The following is an 18,414-nucleotide window of genomic DNA, read 5'->3' on the forward strand; positions in this document are numbered from 1 at the left end:
CAGATTCGTATCGGATTCAGGACCACATAGCCAAGTGACCTGGGTCGCATTGGAAAAAAATCTAATCTGTGTTGTTCAGACTGCCATAAAAAGATCAGATCCAGGTCGCATATGGGCAAAAAATGGGATTTGGGTCACTTGGGTCAGGCTGCAGTGTGAATGTAGCCTAAGTCTAAGTTTATAGCCCTGAGTTTGATTTCTGGCCTAGGGTCTTTCTGCACAGGGTTTGCGTGTTTTCCCTCTGCCTCGAAGCCTGAGCATCAGAGAACTTATTTAATTCATCTAAATGTCTTTATATCTTCTTCTGTCTCTTTGAACCTCAGTCGGCCTCAGCAGATGGCTGCTAAAACTGAGCCTGGTTCTGCTGGAGCTGTCTTCCTATTATGAGGGATTTTTCCTCTCCACTGTCACTACACGCATGCTCAGGGTGAGGGATTGCTGCAGAGTCAATGAGCTGATGTAATCAGCTGATTTTCCTTAGATAATAAACTTTTGGCCAATCTGACTGTATGGTGTGATTGGATGGTGTCTGTGGAGTGCCTTGGGGTGGCATATTATGTGAGTTGGCGCTATATAAATAAATTGAATAAAACTTTTCTATATGCAGCATGTCTTTATATGTATTTTATGTTATATGCAGATCTGAGAACCTGATATTTAGCCAGACACAGTGACGGGTTTAGAAGGTTGATTGAAGGCTTGTTGTTAAAATAATGAGGATTGAAGGAAGAGAGGCTGATAGAGAGCTAAATCAGACGGTGGATGATTGATCAGCAGGTGACAAGCTGAACAGACAGGTAGCATACTTGAGGAGGAAATTAAGGCAGAGCCAGCTGGTGGCAAGCTGATGCAGGTAAGCAGACTGGTAGCAGGCTTTGAATAGGGGGATAATGGCTGTACAGGCTGATGACAGCTGTGAACAGCCTAAAGGCCGGTTGAATAAACTGGTCACTGGTAGAAACTATCCAGGACATGACCAGGGTCTGAAGTTAAAAAGAGTCCAGTGAGGCAGGATGAACAATACAGGAAGGCAGGCGCTGCACTCCGACACTGGAGAGATCCCCTCACGGGCAAAGAAGAAAAAAGCTGGCAAAGAATGGCATAGACAGGAACGTATCAACAGATATGAAAATAATTGAGGATTATTAGGAGAGAGGCAGATGCATCTTCTCACTCTAGTTAACAGCATGGAGCAGAGTAAAGGGTTAGAAAACAGCCAACCAGCCAAAAATACAAACTGTTGGATTCATCATGTAACTCTTTATAAACATTCATTTGTGTTCCTTTTATCTGTAAATTAATGTTATTTTTATGCACATTAAATGTTTTGTGCAGGTTTTATTTGATTTAAAAAATTAGCTATGACCATTCATAAGGTGTCTTTATAAATGTTATAGTTAATGCTCTAACGTTTTATCTTGGATCCTTGGAAGGAATGGATGCTTTCATCCATTTTTACATATTTATTAATATTTAAACAACAAAAAATAAGTGTAAAATCGAGGAGTGTGCCTCTCCTATTTCCTAAGATTAATAAAATGAATAAATCCATAGCATTTGTTAGGGCCATCTTGTCATTCAGTCTTCTTCCCTCTCCACCTTTTTTTTCTAGCTGGCTGACGTCTGCCTGTTATCTGTTTTACTCTTCTAAGTACATTTTTCTTCCTTCTGATCTTTCCATCAGTGTTCATATTTTCCTCCGCTCTCATTCAATCTTCTATTTATCAGTCTTCAAATAATCTTCCTCTCCTCTTCTATCAATCTTAAACTATTCTAAAACAGGGACATAATACAATCAAAATCCTTTCCAAACACATATAATCTCATCATACATATTATTATTATTATTATTATTATTATTGATGTTGTGATTATCTCACCTGATTAATTACTAAAAAGGCTAATCGCCACAATATTTGGAGCTACAAGTAAAAACATAAATATGAACATCAAACAGGTGGTTATCTCTTCCTCCGTTATTATAAGATGATGCAGATCTTGTCTCATTTAGTTTCCTTTTACCGATTCTTATTTTTTATAATGAGGAAGTTTCATATATCCAAACTGAGTGGTAGAAAAATGGACCCAAGGCTTAAAGTCTATGCTTATAAATCACAACCATAAAACAGGCAACAACTTATAACTCTACTTACAATAACTAACTATCTGAAGATATAAACTAAAGGTCACCTATCAGTTCTAAAAACATCTTTAGATGAACCCTTGTTGATCCCTGGAGAAACACCAAACCAGATTAGCGCCTTACAAGAAGTTCTCAATCATTCTGTTTAATTATATCCAAGTCTCTTTACCCATCCCAGCTGCAGCCAATGTTCTCTTACTTTTTGTTGATTAGCTCGGTTTATGTTACATTTCCAGTTCTCATCTTTAGTAAAACAAAACACATCAAAGCCCTTTTTTTATTAACCTGGACACAAACTAAACATTTATAAAAAATGATCAGCCCATATCAAATCAAATGAACTGATTAACACACACACCATAACACAGGGCAGCTCCCCATCAGCTGCGACCGGTTGTAACAACAAACCTTCACTTCTTCCTCGTCTGTTTTAAAAGTGCTGCGCTTAGCTCCCTATCGATACGTTAACAGCTGCCAACCAGCTGGCTAACGGCTGTTTCTTCGCGCAGCATGCTCGCGCGCTTTCTACCCTAATGTCAGGCCGTTTCTCAATATGTGTACTTGTGCGTTCTCATGTGCGTGTGTACTCGTGAAACGTCATCAGCCTCAGCCCTAGTACTAATCCAATTCACAAGAACAGCAGACCGAGAACCGACAAAGTCCCTGGATGTTGTTCTCGCCCCTCCCTATTTAACGACTATGCATCAGAGCAGACTTGTCCATTCTTGAGATTGACAGCTGAGTATTAAGTTAATAGTATTAGTAAAAGTATGTTTTAAAATCATTTGAGGCGAGAATATTTTACTTTAAAGCGTCATTATATGGCCTGTTTACCAATTTAATGCGTAATTTAAAAAACATTTCTGACGTTGAGAGGACCGTGGCAACCCGCGACCTCCGAGGCTAACGGCAGCCAGGGCTAACCGCAGTCCGTATGCAGTGGCCCTCTCTCTCCATAGCCGTGTGCGAAGTCCCGCTGGCTCTGATGGCGATTTTTTTGTTTTATTTAGCTAAATGTTCATTTGATTTGTGTTTATCTGACTGTGGTTTTTTATCATTATCTAGAGACTATTAATAACAGGAGGTGAAATGCAGCTCTAGACGAGCCGGGCATATAGTGAAGTCACAAGTACACTTCTGTTCAAATTGACCCATATCTATGCTTTGTGCTCCCGTTCTCCCCAAGTCCATACTTTCCTGGGTTCTTCTCAAGAACATACTTGGCGAGAACACAAGTCCGTACTCGCGTTCTTGTGAATTGAGAAACGGCTACAGTCTACATACAACATTTTCCCCCTCATTCATAAAACGGTAAAATCAGGGACATTTGCGTGGCCAGTTTTAGCCAGGGGACGTCTGGTCATCGTATGATAGAAGCGTTTGAAGCTAAATGTTAGCTATCATAACAATGCTTACATAGACTTGAACTTGAAAGTTACATATTCACTCTAGTTTTAAATGAAAATGAAAACAAATGCTGCTATCCATATTTCCAACAATAGGGAAGGCTTCTTGTTTTAAGAATTTGAAGCCACCCAGATGAGAATCTGTACAAATCGAACCTAGGTCCAATTCAGGAGCTACTTCCTTTTTTTCTTAAGAATTAAATTATTAGTCTCAAACATGTATACAGTATATTAGTTAGAGAGAGTGAGAGAGAGGGATGGATGGATGGAGAGATAGACATATTTAATATTTTTATATAGTCTCCTGGATAGTTATTTTGTGATTACAACTTGCAGTCCAATCCACCAGGAATACCTAACTGCTGAGGTTTTATCGGTTCTGAAAAAGTTACATGTGGCAAGGCTTCAGCAGAACTTGGAATCATGAACTTGTTGGAGCTCTCCGTCGTGGCTCATCGTTGCAGTCAGCATATAACATGGGAGTTGTTACTTTAATTAGCACCTGGCAGTTATTGTGTTTTGCACGTCACCTCTAATTGCTTAGCAAGTTTGTGACAAAAGCAATACAGCAGATTATTTTGATGGATATCGTGGGAGTGGTCCAGCAGTTAGCTTTACCTTTATCTTCCTCCAGCACACAATAGAGTACACACACAGATGCACAGACGGCAGTTCTCATTTGGGGAGGGGGATATCCTGGAGCGTGGACCAACGTGGACGGCTATCCCTCATTGTGGGGGGGGCTCTCACTGTCACCCTCTGTGGGCTCTGTGCTGCCTTCGGCCACAGGCGGGTAATAGCTCTGATGAGAGCCCTCCACTTTGTTTCAGAAATAATTTGCCACTCCTGCCGCCTGCAGGGGCTGTGTGGTAATAAAAATGAATCACACCACTAACCTCTCCAAACCTGGTCCCTCTGTCTGCTTTAACCCATTCTGCTCCTTTAGCACTGTCATTGTCCTGCGAAACAGTTTGCAAGGTAAATCCTGTCTGTGACGATTGGTATAAAGTGTCTGTGAGAGTTGTCTTCATTAGCTTCTGCCCTTCACATTTGCCCCTCAACTTGGCTGTTCACAGTGTAGAACTGCTGCAACACCAGGTCTCTGAAGGAATTTCTAGAACAGCCAGCCTTGCCAGGAGCCCTGGTGGAGGAAGACTAATTAATTAAGACAAATGAATGACCGGGTTTTCCTATGTCCTCTGTCTACTTTCTCTTTCTAAATGAAAACCACAGGTCAGTAATTATCCCTGTGTGGCAGAAGTGGCACCTTGGTTACTAATTGCCAATATGCCACTGGATCTCAGGGCCAGGTGGATGGAAAGAGGGGCTCATTCTATTACAGCATGGCCATGCTAGGCAAAGCAATTTACACCCACTGGCCGCTTTAAGAGGTCCACCTACCGGTAGTTAAATTCCCGCTCACACAGATAGTGAGTCAGCGAAACACATCGAGCAACACCATAAGCCATCAAAACGTGGCAATGGTAGGGAGCTGGACTTATACTAAACATCAAAATTGAGGGGAAAGGGTCATTTAAGTGGCTTAGTCAATGTATAGTGGTTACTTTATTGATGTCAGAGGTCAGAGCATTCACTGAGTCAAGTTAAGTGGAAGACAATAGGAGATCAGATAATTCCCTATTAAAGCCAGAATATACAAAATAATTAGATCGGATGGCAGATGACCAAGCCAGGTGCAACTCATGTCAACTACAAACAAGATAATAAGGCTATTGATTCCACCAGTAAAAAAAATATGAATGATAACATACTTGGAAAAACAGTATGGAGGACGATTATTGGACTCACTTTTGGACCCTTACCACCAGTTGGGCATCATTTAAATATCGTAGCATAGTGAAGTATTATTTGCTGAACGTATCCATCCTTTTATGACTACAGAGTCCCTTATTTCAGATGGATACTTCTATCAGAATATTAAACCATTTAAGTAATCTAGATCATGTCGGGTTCTCTGTAGTCCAATGACCTCAACACTCATTAGACTTGAATCCAATCGGGCAGCTGGAGGATACGTAGGAACATTGAATTGACATTATTGATGTAAATCAAACAAAACTGAACAAACTGTCCAATGCTATTATGTCAATAGCACTGGCACTAATAAGGTGTTCCCCATAAGGTGGTTGGTGTGTGTAATCTTAAGAATGTTAGGAATTAGTAATGATATTTAAAAAAAGCGTAAATACTCAAAAAAACAAAGCATCTAAATCAGTGGCTTCCTGTCTCCAGTTCTATATGAAGTAGTCCACATGCTGGAGCGGGCCATGTGTTATCGTCCCCTTAGCTTTGTATGTGAGACGAGGGTTCAGCAGGGGTTAACAGCATGAGCGTTTAAGAGTGTTAGTCTTGCTGGCACAAAAACAGAGCCACTCCATCATGAGGGGTCTGACAACCTCATTAATGTCACAATATATTCAGCTCATCCCTCTGCCTGCCTTTTGGTGCCCAGATGCTCTCCCACTGCCAATTCTATAGACCTCAACAAACCTTTTGAGTTGTGGTCATCTGTTCAGGGCCACACACCATTGAAGTGAGACAGAAAAGAAGCATCGCTTTCACTTATAAAAATATTTGTCGTCCTTCTTTTGGGAAGGTATTCTCAGAGCAGATTGAAGCAGGTCTGCAGTGTAACCCGTTGGACCATGGGAGGCCTTATTTAGCACTCTTAGTGGAGCGTTTACTGTGTTGATCCTTCATTTCTCGCCCTTAGCAACCTTTGATGCTTTGGGGCCCAGCTTTTTTCCTTCTGTTGTCTGTACTTTTTTTTCGCGATCTCTGTCATTCCCCTCTCACCCTCCCTCCTTGTCTCTCTACTGCTCTTCCTCACTCTTTGCTCTTCCCTCCCCATGGTCTGTGGAACTAGAGCTACCGGCTGCATGGGAATCAGTTCTATAGAAGTCTTCCACCCCCACTGCAAAGTCTGTTCAAACCGGTCCAACCCCACCCCCCAACTCTGTCTCCCCTTCGACAACCAATAGCATTTCTTCTCCTTTCAATGCATTTATTTGATGTATCCACAGTGAATGTGGAGGCTCGTGAAGAAGTAGGAGGAGCTAGAGAAGCTTTGATAGTTGTGAAGGACTCAGTGTGCGTTTAAAAGATGGGCCAGAAGTGGGACGGACATCCTCCTCTTCCTATAGATCAATGCACCTTTAATGCAGGGACTCAGATTGGTCGTTTTGTGGCATTTCTTGCTCCTCCTCCTCTGTCTCCGTTTCTTTTCCCTTCCTTCAAATTTCTGTTCATCTTTGTCTTTCAGGCTTGACTAATTATCCTTGTTTGTTCCTCTTTATTTGAATCCAGTCATGTGTTCTTGACTCTGTGGGCTGGGTTTGGGAGAATCATTCTGCCATTTGCCACTTAATTAAGTCAGGGTCAGAATGCATTGCTCAGCTGAGAGCTGAAGGGAAGTAGCACTAATAGAATTATAAAAGAGGCCTTTTCTCTACTGTTAAGGCTGCCTTTAGCCCGGCAGGCTCTGCATAGGCAAATGAAAGGAGACACCAGCTCAGGACAGGAACTCATTTCCACTTTAAACTCAGACAGAGGTTTTTGATGTTTGCCCAGCATTCCATACACATCAAAGTGAATCAAAGTTAAACTGTGTTATGCTGCAAGATTACTGGAAGATAGAGGAGGGATGTGGTGACTTTGGTTTGCTTGTATTTAAAAGACATTTTAGTAGGACCTCTCTATTGGCTAAGTAACAGGGGTGTTTAGAACATGCTTTGCTTTGCTTAAAAATTCTGCGTTTGTTGTATTTGTAGGACTTACCAGCAGTTCAATTTCCTGAATGCCCCCCCATGCTGTGTAAATCCACTCTCCTTTCCCCTCTCTGCCTCCCCTGCTACTCTGTCCCAGCACTTTGACATGCTAAATCTGCTGATTTTATTTTTCCTGCTCCTGTGGTGAGGAAGTGTCCTTTTCAAGGGTCTCTGTTCCCCCTGACTGTCCAGACCCTACCTCTGTTTGGATTGTTGCTCTGTTCCACACAAAAGACAGAGGCGGGATCACCATTTTATATCCTCACACATTTTATCCTTTCAACTGCAGCTAGGGGATTTTTACTTACTTTTGGTTCTTTCCCTCCTGATTTTCTGTTGGGTTTAACTTTCTCAAAAAGACAGTGAAATTACTTCATTTAAAGCTCAGTTTCAGCTGTGAATGAGGCCTTTTCCTGCAGCTCTTTAGGCCTGATTTTTTTTTTTTTTTTTTTTGCGAAGGCTAACAAAGTGTCCTCCGGGCTCCTTTCTGAGATGTTGACATCTTCTTAATGGCTTTTCTCTGCCTTTTTTGTTTCACATCTTGGTGCTCACGTTATGCCTCATTTAGCTCATATCAATTCACCAGGCTCTACAGATACAGCATGTTATTCATGGTAGACTTTACTGAAACAAACTGCACACATCAATCCTACTTGTTTGTAACCATATTTATATCTTCAAAAGTTGTAGATATCATCCTAAGACCCACCTACAGTTTTCAGACTCCCGAATTTGTGAACTTGTTTACAAAGAAATCAAAGTGGAGCGCCAGGACAGCCCCTTCCTGTTCTGAGAAGTCCTCTGGCTCTTTAGCCAGTGATTTGCTTAGAGGCTTGTTCTCACATAATAACTAAGTTGGGATTGATGGAGGTCTTACACCATAAAACTCTAAACAACTGCAATTGCCTGCTATTTGAGATGTATTGTTGTTCCCAATAAGGCTTCCTTCTTAAAGGAAAAGCTCTCTTTTAGTGTGATGGACTGAAAGACTTTCTCTTCCACATTATCTTTTCAGGTCCAAACAGAAACTGAACAATTTCCCAATAGGTACCATTTAAAAATTATTTATGAGAGTGATCTAAGCTGCTTTATGGCCCTTTAGTTGTAGTGTTTACCCTTAATCATGTATGGCTTGAGTACAAATACATTTTTAGTTTTTAGTCTTTTTTTTTTCTACTCCTGTATTTTAGAAGGGAGGTCAATTTCTGCAGCACAAATCTTGACAAATGAGTCAAAAAATATGTGCTTTCTGCATTTTCATCATTTTACTCCTGTATTTCCAGCAGAGAAAGCGGACTAAGTAATTGCTATTCCAACCATTACCGAGGAAACACTGAGAAAATGTGTGCTGAGCAGAATAAGATTATTTTAGGCTGATCAGCCTTGATGAAATAAAAAAAAAAAAAAAAATTCTCCCTGGTGAATGCACCATACGACAACTACAATTTCCTGTAGGGAAGTTGTTGCTGAGTGAAGAATGCTCAAAGGTTGCTATTTTCAGTTTCAGAGAGGAGTTTAACATTGAAATTTGAAAAACGACAGAAATGTAAAGAGCTAATGAAAGGGAAACTTCTAGAAAATAACAAGACCTGCTTAATCCAGAGACAAGATGAGGCTTTTAGATAATCACAGGCCTGCACAGAGTTCAGCAAAGTTATTATTTTTATGATCGTGAATGTGCTCTTAATAGTGTCTTAAAACATGTTGTATTTAAAAATGTTGACAGCATTCTTAGAGTGGAGACCTTCCATAGAACATAGGTGGAGATTTTGCTTTAGTAATGCTAGCCATGCTAACTGGGCTAATTGATAGCAAAATAAGAAAAACATGAACTTTTCAAATATTCGTAAAAGCTTGCTTTACAACAAATATGTCACTGCCACTGAAATAAATGATCTTACATCAGGAAGGCCAAGGAAATATTTTTGAATGCTGCTCTTACATCTTATACTAAATCATTAAGCCCAACATTAATCAAAGTATAAACAGGTTTGTAAAAGATAAAAAATAAATGGCCACAAAATTCTGACTGGTGTATATTTAATTATGAAAACGGTGATTGAAGTGAAAATTGCTTAAGATATTAAAGCCATTGTTATCCAGTTCTTAAGAAATATTTTATAAGTAGTCATGCTAAACTCCATGTTGGATTTGCTAACATGGATAAAAAAAGTTTCTGTTGTGACCAGCTTTTTGTTTTTCTTTATTCTTCACCATTTTGTGCTTTTGTAGTTATGCTGGGATCCGTGTTTTTTCTCAACTTTTATGGGAATGAAATAGAGCTTTGTGTGCTCTATAAGAAAATGATACTCCCAATAATAAGAACTTTTGATTTTGCCATTTACTATATTTTTTATAAATCCTAATTTCTTTCTATTTTTATTGTACAGTACTCGTACTTCATTGATGTTGTAATAAAATTTATTTAAAATGATTGCTTAAACTGCAATCTGTGCCCTCCCCCAATCAGTCTAAGGACTGCAGATGGTTGACTTTGGATGCTGCTGGTTTAGATCAAGGCTTATTCATGTATTAGATAGCACAAGTTAAACTCTACAACTTAGAATCTTTGGAAAGATTTAAAATCTGCTCTCCATCAATTTTGACTGATTGATCGGTGTTTGTGCAAAATAAAGGATTCCAGGAATGCTCAGCACAAAAAACAAAAAAAATAATAATCATGCACTATTTTCCTCCCTCAGTGTAGGCTTGTCAAAAACAGTTCAAATTAGTGGTAATAAAGTTATTAGTTGAAATGTTTCGATTTTGGTACTAAAAGCTGAGTTGGTTTTCACCTTTGTTATGATGAATTAGGACTGGATTGAGACAGTCTGTCAGGTTGAACATGCTGCTAAGCCTTGGCCAGTTGATAAAGATTCCCTCGAGAGGCTTGTCAGTCCATCCAGCGCTCCCACTTTAACAGATTCACATAAACCCTCTTCTTTCTGTCACTCACCCGTAGATCCAAACAACAGCCTCTTTCTGCTCCCCTTATCACACCAACTGACAGGGTCACCAGGTTAGCACCACACTGAGCATGCTCAGTTATTCACTTATTGATATTGATTTTCTTTTTCTTCTGTCTGATTTGAACAGTTTGTATGTGGGCGAAGAATGATATTAGGGGTCAAGATGGATAGCGAAAGATAGAATTCTGTGTGTTGATAGAGGACGAAGCCGTCCCTACATCTCCATTCTCCTTCGCAGACTGAAGTAATGGAGCCCCACATCCAACCGTCTCTTTCTGGCTGCCATTCAGCCCCATCGATCTGACTCAGAGCCCAGCCAAACCCAAGGGAGCCCGTGGCTTGGAGACACACTGCTTCTTTTGTGGAAGTGATCCACAGGTTTAGACTGACAGCCGACAGTGCTGATAAAAATATGTCCCCCGCCTTGCTTTATTGTCCACAGCAGACATGCTGTTCAAGATGTGTAACCTTTAGAAATCTGGCCGAGTTGTGGCCGTTATGCCGACGGCTGTAATCAGTAGAAGCTGGAATACTGCCCAAAGCATCATACCCTTTGGCATTCTCTGATCTCACCATCCCATCTCACTGTATTATTACGCAGCATGGTAGGCTGTGATAGTGAAGTCACTTTCTGGTGCCCTAATAATTTAGAAATGTCACAATACTTAAGTGAGTCTCACAGGCCAATTACTATAATGTTTCCCCTGTGTGTCACCAGGCTTCATTTTGTAAATCTCTTTGCCTTTATATCATAGGCTCCAAATGATTTTGTAAGTTCTGTAGCTAAGGTGTGAAATTTGCTGATTGCATGTCCAGCATGTTTCACCCCAGCTGACCTGACGACCATGCTGATTTCTTCTCACCAGGGAGGAGAAGGAACGCTGGATCCGGGCCAAGTATGAGCAGAAGCTATTCCTGGTCGGCCTGCCTCAGTCCGACGTTCCTCTGGGGCAACAGCTGCTCCGGGCTGTGGTTGAGGACGACCTGAGGCTGGTGGTGCTTCTCCTGGCCCATGGCACCAAGGAGGAGGTCAATGAGACTTACGGGGATGGAGATGGACGAACCGCATTGCACCTCTCATGTGCCATGGCCAACGTTGTCATCACACAGCTACTCATCTGGGTAAGTAGGCTCAGCTGAGTTTGGAGGGGAGTGATGTGCCCTCCATTGGATGGCTTTGGGTTCATCATATCCAGATGTGCTTGAGTCCTGTGTGTTTGGTATCTTTTTGGATTGCTGTATAATCAAACACTAAAGAACGAAAACGGGTTACGTATGAGTACATTTCATTTTACAACTTCAGATATACATGTTGATTTTTAAGAACATTGATTTCCTTACTGGAAAAGATATATCTTTCTTACCTTCACCCAAATAACACTGCCATGGTCAATTTTTATTATATTTAATAGATGCTCATGCTTGCCCTTTTAATGCTGCTAGTTTTTAGGTGTTTTTACCTTTGATGAGTATTAATTCTTGGAGTCGGGAAAATAGCAGTACTCACATTTGCCCCATTTACGCTACCCTTTAGAAATCGTGCCAAGAATGGTCCAAGATCAGTAACCGAGGTAACTGTTGATTGTAATTGGAACGCAACTGAACTGGACCGTGCCAGACTCAACTGAACTACGCTAAATCTAGTACTAGTTCAACAGTCGGGCTCGACATGCTTCAGTTATGGTTCGGTTCTCTGACAACAAAGACCGCATGAGCAGGCCGCATCATCTACAATTTACAGTCGGCTAAATAATTTCACTGATTTTCCGGCGTATCTGGCGTTTTAATTCACAGATCTCTTCACCTGTTCACAATACGAACTTCTTCTCAGTCTGCTAACAATAAATGGCTTAAAAAGGAGGTAGTGCGACCTGGGATGATGCCAAGACCGAGGCTCTCAATCAAATATGGACCAAAGACACTATCCAGACACATAGGTTCCTGAATGTTAAGGACGCAGCCTTTTTTGTTTGCGTAATTCCCGCCCTGAGAGCTGTAGTATCATGTACCACTGATAGGAGGCAAGGAACCGTGCTAGAGTAATGTGTAAATGGTGGTAAGAACCAAGCTCAGCACGGTTAACTGATCCAAGCTCGGCATGGATCAGTTTCTGGGGGGGGTGTAAATGGGGCAATATACACCAGTTTCATTTCAGCCTCATTCATGGTCCTTATGAGCGCTACCATAATTAGCTCTATTTCTACCTTCACAGGACAATAAAAAAGTTAAGCATCTAATCAGTTGAATATCAGTTCAATTTACCAGCAACCCTTTAAAAGGATTTCAATTAATTATACTTTTAAAAGTATGCTATAAAATAATAATGGTCCTATGTTACATAAAACTACATAAAGATGTATAAAATCTTTCTGATAGCATGTAGTTTATAGCCCTGATGCGGACACAAGTATTCAGATTATATAAATAAAGAAAATGTAACTTTTGACACTTCTTGTTTAAGAAAACTCTCAAGCTGAATTAGATTGAAAGGATAAAGTTAGCGTTTATTATTTTGGACGGCCTCAGTCTCAGGTCCTTTAAAGCCTCTAACAGGTTTTCTTCAAGGATTGCGTTACACTTAGCTAAAATCCTCCTCTTTTTAATTCTGACATGTTGAATAGAGCGTCCCCACTGCATGACACTGCCACAAACTTGAACACAGTGCATTCAGGAAGTTGTGCATTTTTCTTGTTTTTCTGGAAACAGACTATAAGATCAGCTTATTTTATATGTGAAAACAGTTTCTGCTGCTTCACAGTATTGCATCATTTCTTTTATTGGTTTGTCACATAAAATCCACAAAACCCACATTAAAGGTTTTGGTTATAATGGGACAAAATATCAAGAACATCTGATGGATTTAAGCACTTTTCCAAAGAACTATAAGAAATAAAGCCGAACACTTTCAATTAACTCTGCTTTACACATAAATTAATAAATAAAAATACAGTTTGAGTTGTCAATCAATTTCATTGTTTCTAATTGGTCAGAAAGGATGCTGACTTATACGTTCTTTGACTTAACATTTGTATTGTACTAAAGTTCACAGGGAAGAGAAAACATAAAATCGTTGTTAAAATTCTGAGAAAACGCACATTTTAACATTTATCTTATATAAAAGGTTTAATTTATATATATTTCCTAAAACGACTTAGTCCGACATATCCTGTGTGTCATTTTCTCTGACAGTATGGTGTTGATGTGAAAAGCCGGGATGCCCGGGGCCAAACGCCGCTGTCCTACGCCCGACGAGCTGGGAGCCAGGAGTGCGCCGACATCCTGCTGCAGCACGGCTGCCCCAATGATTCCAGCAGCCTCAGCTCTGTCCCCACGTCCAACGTGAGCCTCCGAAACCCAAACATCAACAACAACAACGCCCAGTGTGAGCTGAACCGCAGCATCAGCATCATGTAGGAGCAGGAGAGAAGCTAGCTGCAGACAACAAACAAAATGACACCCAAACCCGCTCAGCTGTCCTCGTCGTACTTCCTCTGTTCACACTGTGTAAACCCAGAATCAGTACCAATGGAGGGATATCAGGAGTGCTGACGTTACTGGGGATTCTCCACTACGCCTCGAGTTTGGACATTTTACATTGTTTTTATATATTTTTTGTATTTTTGTTTTTTCCACTTGACTTTATTCAGTCTTGGTCTGAAATGATCACGATCAGCTTTAAGATTTATGTTTTTGAAGCCTCAACCAAACAAAGACTTCCTTCTGCATTCATACTTACCCTACAGAGAGCATATCCTTCATGCTTTTACATTTCCTATTATCTCCTCTCCCCTTTTGTAATGTGAACCGAGAAATCTAACGAGCCTAAGTCAGAAAACGCCTTCAAATCGTCAAGTTTAAGCATCAAAACATGAAGTTTGTGCAAGTGAGAAAACACTGATGCAGGGAGAAACTTAATCTCTCATAAGAGCGGCTGTTAAAAGCTTTCACAGTGATGTATGTCTTCAACACAACTTTCATATACAAAAGCAAAGCAATTACGGTTAAAGAGGCCAAATAATTTCGACACTTCATTTACAGGGAAATGGATTTGGATCATCATAGAAAGAGCTGATTTGTGAAATGCTATTGGGTGAGAGTGAGTCATTTTCTGTGGCACAATCCTTCAGTAAACGTTTCTGTGACTATAAAGAAATTAAGGGCCTTGATGTTTTAGGACTATTAAGCTGCACTGCTTTCTAAGTGTGCCTCTTCAATCAAAATCCATTCAGATTCAAAGGTTTGATTGAAACTGTGAACTTTTTGCATTATGATATCTTTGTTAGAGTTATTATTTTTAAGATTGAGTAGCTGGTAACTATTTCGGAGATCCACTCATTTTAACACCACGCTATGTAAGGAGATCCATGCACCTCCTGTTGCTGATAGATGAAAAACTGGTACGCTAGAGATCAAAGCCACTGTTGTTGCTGTGAAATACATAGTTGGTACCGTGTGAGTGCGCGTGTGTTTGATCATATGCTTCAGAGACATTTCCACGGAGAAATCCTAAACATAAAGTAAAGATTTGGGAACATTTTAGGGATTTATTGTACAGATATCTGTAAAAAGTAGCTCATGTTCCTTTGCCTTATCTCCTAAAACAACTGTTTGAGCTTACTCACACTTTTAGTGAAAATAATAAACATAAATTCTTTAGTGTTTCCCGTCCTCACATCATGTGAGTGTAAAGGCTGGCGGAAAGTGAATGCATTTCTGTGACTCGAGTAAAGGTGGTTAAAATGATTGCATTCAGGAAGAGGCTCATGAAGCAACATTTTCTTTCAAACAAAGGTTCAGTATTCTGCATTTTTTCCAGCTTTACAAATTTGTAAGGTTTTTAAAATACCTTTTTTGTTTGTTTACAAAGTGAAAATATTTGTTTACTGGGCTAATGACTATAAGGTACATTATCTGCAATACATGTGCTGATGCTTTACAGTTTTCCTCTTTTTCCAACCAACTCAAAGTTTTCATGAGGCCAAAAGAGGAAGCCAGTAAGACCTAGGAAGGAATTATTTGACATTTTTTGTATATGTGCTGTTCTCTTCCTTAAAGCTGATACAGGAAAAAACATAATAATTCAAGACAAAGGAGAACTTTCAGATACTTTCACATCTGAAAGCATCTACAATTCACCACTACAGGGGAAATAAGGCAGCAACAAAGAATAGTTAACTCCTCTCGTTGGTGTCACTGGAGATAAGCTCTGGACATGTCAGACTCTTTTATACTGATAGTGTTACACTTTAGTATTATTTGTTTTCAAATAGTGGATGAAAAATTATCATTCTCTGCAGAGAAAAGTTATGTTAAATGTTTATGTACTTAAACTGCATATGCCAAACTCAGGATTGATAGTATGAGATTCTCATGTTATCATTACCTCGAGTAGAAATAACATTATTTCAGGGCATCGTAAAAATATAATGGTAACGATTATTAACATGGTTGCTTTTATTTAAAACAGAAAAACAACAGATATCCCCCCTGCTGCTTAAACAATGCAGTATAATGATTATTACTGTATTAATGTCCTCTGAGTCTGACATTAATATATATTGTAGTAGTGGCTTTTAATCGCTTTTGGTAAATATTTTTAATGTCATTTCAGGCAATGGGGGCACTCTTTTAGTTTTCTATTCATCCAACACCCATTTTTTTTTTTTTTCGTAAGGAGAGTAAAGGTGTAGCAGCATTTTTAAGCCAGCTGATCAGCAGTATGCAGCAGCAGAAATCGTTGGTCAGCATTAGGTTTTTCTGTCACATCTCAATATAAGACCCTTTGTTGAATTGCTACGATTGATCAAATCACCTGTTCATAAGTCTTCCATCACATTGCCCCCTTTTTAGAGTCAGAGAATTTAGCCAAAAAGAAGAATCACCGACATTTTTGCCTGACAGCAATAAGCCAAAGGTTTATTGTCTAATCACGGCCTTGTAGTGTCAGTTTTTCTGCCTTTTTTCCAATTTCCATTGGTTGAGGATGTTCTCCTATGTATATGCATGTTTAAGAGCTCATTGCATACTCTTAGCTAATTTGGCAATTTAGGTACGTTTTGCAAATTGCACTAACTACCATATATGGTCCCTCTGATATTGAAATACATTAGGTACATATTGTTGCACCATTGATCCATTTACACACATATAAGAATGGTATTGATACACTCAAAAGCACATTGTCCCCAAAAAATGCCAAACAATTCCTTCAAAACCTGATTTATGTTACGATTATCAACTCGTACTGTACTGTGATATAAGCCTTATTTCTGATCGTTACTTGACCACCTCATTTCACTGAGACTTTTTCATGGTTCAGTGGGATGACAGATGAGCTCCATGTGTACAGCAATTACCCTGCGTCCCTATTTACATACTGTAGACGATAGGAAGAGAAAACACTAGAAAACCTGCCTGTTTGAACCTAAACAAACAACATTAAGTGTACATATTAGTTTAGTGCTTTTATCTAAAAGGAAACAAACTAAACTGGTTTTGATCATCTTGATCCATAAGTAATTTTTTTGTTTTGTTTTTATTTGAATATATTTTTAAGGCCCTTCTGTTTGGGTCTCAACATAACCCGCCATATTTGGTACTTGTGTATAATGATGTACATTTGACATATTTATAATGCAGTATGTAAATATCCTTTTTTTTGTGTGTTTGTTTTTGTTTATTATACCTATTGTATTTTCTTTACGTTGAGACATGAAACAAAGTAAAAGCTAAAGAGTGACATGTATGCTAGGATGCTTGGCTGACTCTTGAACTATTAATAAACACTCAAACAAAACATCGAAGCCTTCTCTGGATTTGGGGAGACTGGCGCATTTTTCTAGTCTTCTCTATTTGTTTATTGATTTTGTGCTCTTTTTCGTCATGCATAGATTAAAGAAACAAGGGTCTAATTCTACTCAACATCAAAATAAATTGCATAATGTTTCAATGTTATAAAGAAGCCAATTAATGCAGCGCTAAGTAATGTTCTAGTGGCGCTCCTCCTGCAGGTCCTTTTGAAGAAAGCACTATCATAAACAGTAATGGCCCTCTCCTTGCCCACAGTTATAACGCACCTTCACTTCCAAAGCAGCTGGAAGACGCATATCAAAACAAAATAAAGAGGTAGGTAGTGTTGTACATATGGTACTTAAAAGTCTAATAAAATTGCCAAATCTGCATCCATTTTTGCATATTTGTTTTTCTTTAAGGTCTCGTCACGTCGCCCAAAATCACTCTACTGCTTAGATGTTCATTGGTCAAGTCTATCTTAAAAGAATTTGAACATTATAGTAACCATAGACATCATATACGTAGACGCCTCATTGGGCGACTTGCCTACAGGGCGGCCATCTTGGATCTTACAACAGTTCAGACAGCTGCTGTCAGAATGAATGGGATGCAGCTCAGATCTCATTAAGGACGAGTCAGAGATAATATCACAATAATCTTACATGTCACAACCCCTTAGAAGACCAAAACAAATTCTAAAAATTACCTTTATGTTAGATTACAAAAATGTATTCATAATAAAAACTATTTAAACTAAACTGGATGAGATATGTAAAAAGTTATATATTTAAATATTAATATGATAAACACCAAGTTTTATATTAATATATAATAATATATTTTACAAATATATATTTATATAGTATATTACTATTCAGTATTTTCAAGGATGGCTCTCTGACAATGAGTATTATGATCTATAGTGGGAAATTTGTTGTAATGTGATTTACAAAAGAGAGAAATGTTATTTTTAGTTTTTTAAATTAATTTTATGTTTTTTTTTTGTAATTTTCAAGATTTTTTGTGAAATCATAGTAAATAATACATTTATGTTTTATTTAATGAAAGGGTTTTTATAAACTTTTTCCAAAACTCTTTTACAGACTAGTTTTTAATCATTATTTATGCATATGTGATAACCCTAACCAATGACCGGCGTACCTGACATGTCACAACCATACCATGCATATTGCTTTAGGTTTATATACTATATTAATCGGGCTATGTATGCTTCCCAAAAAAAAAAAAAATTCCTCCATCCCATTTTTTAACTGGATTACTGTATATAATATTATTTATATATATATATATATATA

The 18,414-nt window shown here is 38.9% G+C and overlaps 1 protein-coding gene across 1 annotated transcript in view; it reads left to right on the forward strand.

Moving 5' to 3' along the window:
• Positions 1–15,600, forward strand: part of LOC107101700 (arf-GAP with GTPase, ANK repeat and PH domain-containing protein 3-like) — a 101,431-nt gene extending 85,831 nt beyond the window's left edge. Inside the window, exons 17-18 of the mRNA XM_015400712.1 lie at positions 11,173–11,428; positions 13,496–15,600. Coding sequence (XP_015256198.1) covers positions 11,173–11,428; positions 13,496–13,720 — 481 coding nt within the window. The 3' untranslated portion in view covers positions 13,721–15,600. The remainder of the gene's footprint in view (positions 1–11,172; positions 11,429–13,495) is intronic.
• Positions 15,601–18,414: the final 2,814 nt, after the last annotated feature.

Source organism: Cyprinodon variegatus, unplaced genomic scaffold, assembly GCF_000732505.1.
Source record: "Cyprinodon variegatus isolate N-32 unplaced genomic scaffold, C_variegatus-1.0 Scaffold1135, whole genome shotgun sequence".
In the NCBI taxonomy this organism is placed as follows: domain Eukaryota; kingdom Metazoa; phylum Chordata; class Actinopteri; order Cyprinodontiformes; family Cyprinodontidae; genus Cyprinodon; species Cyprinodon variegatus.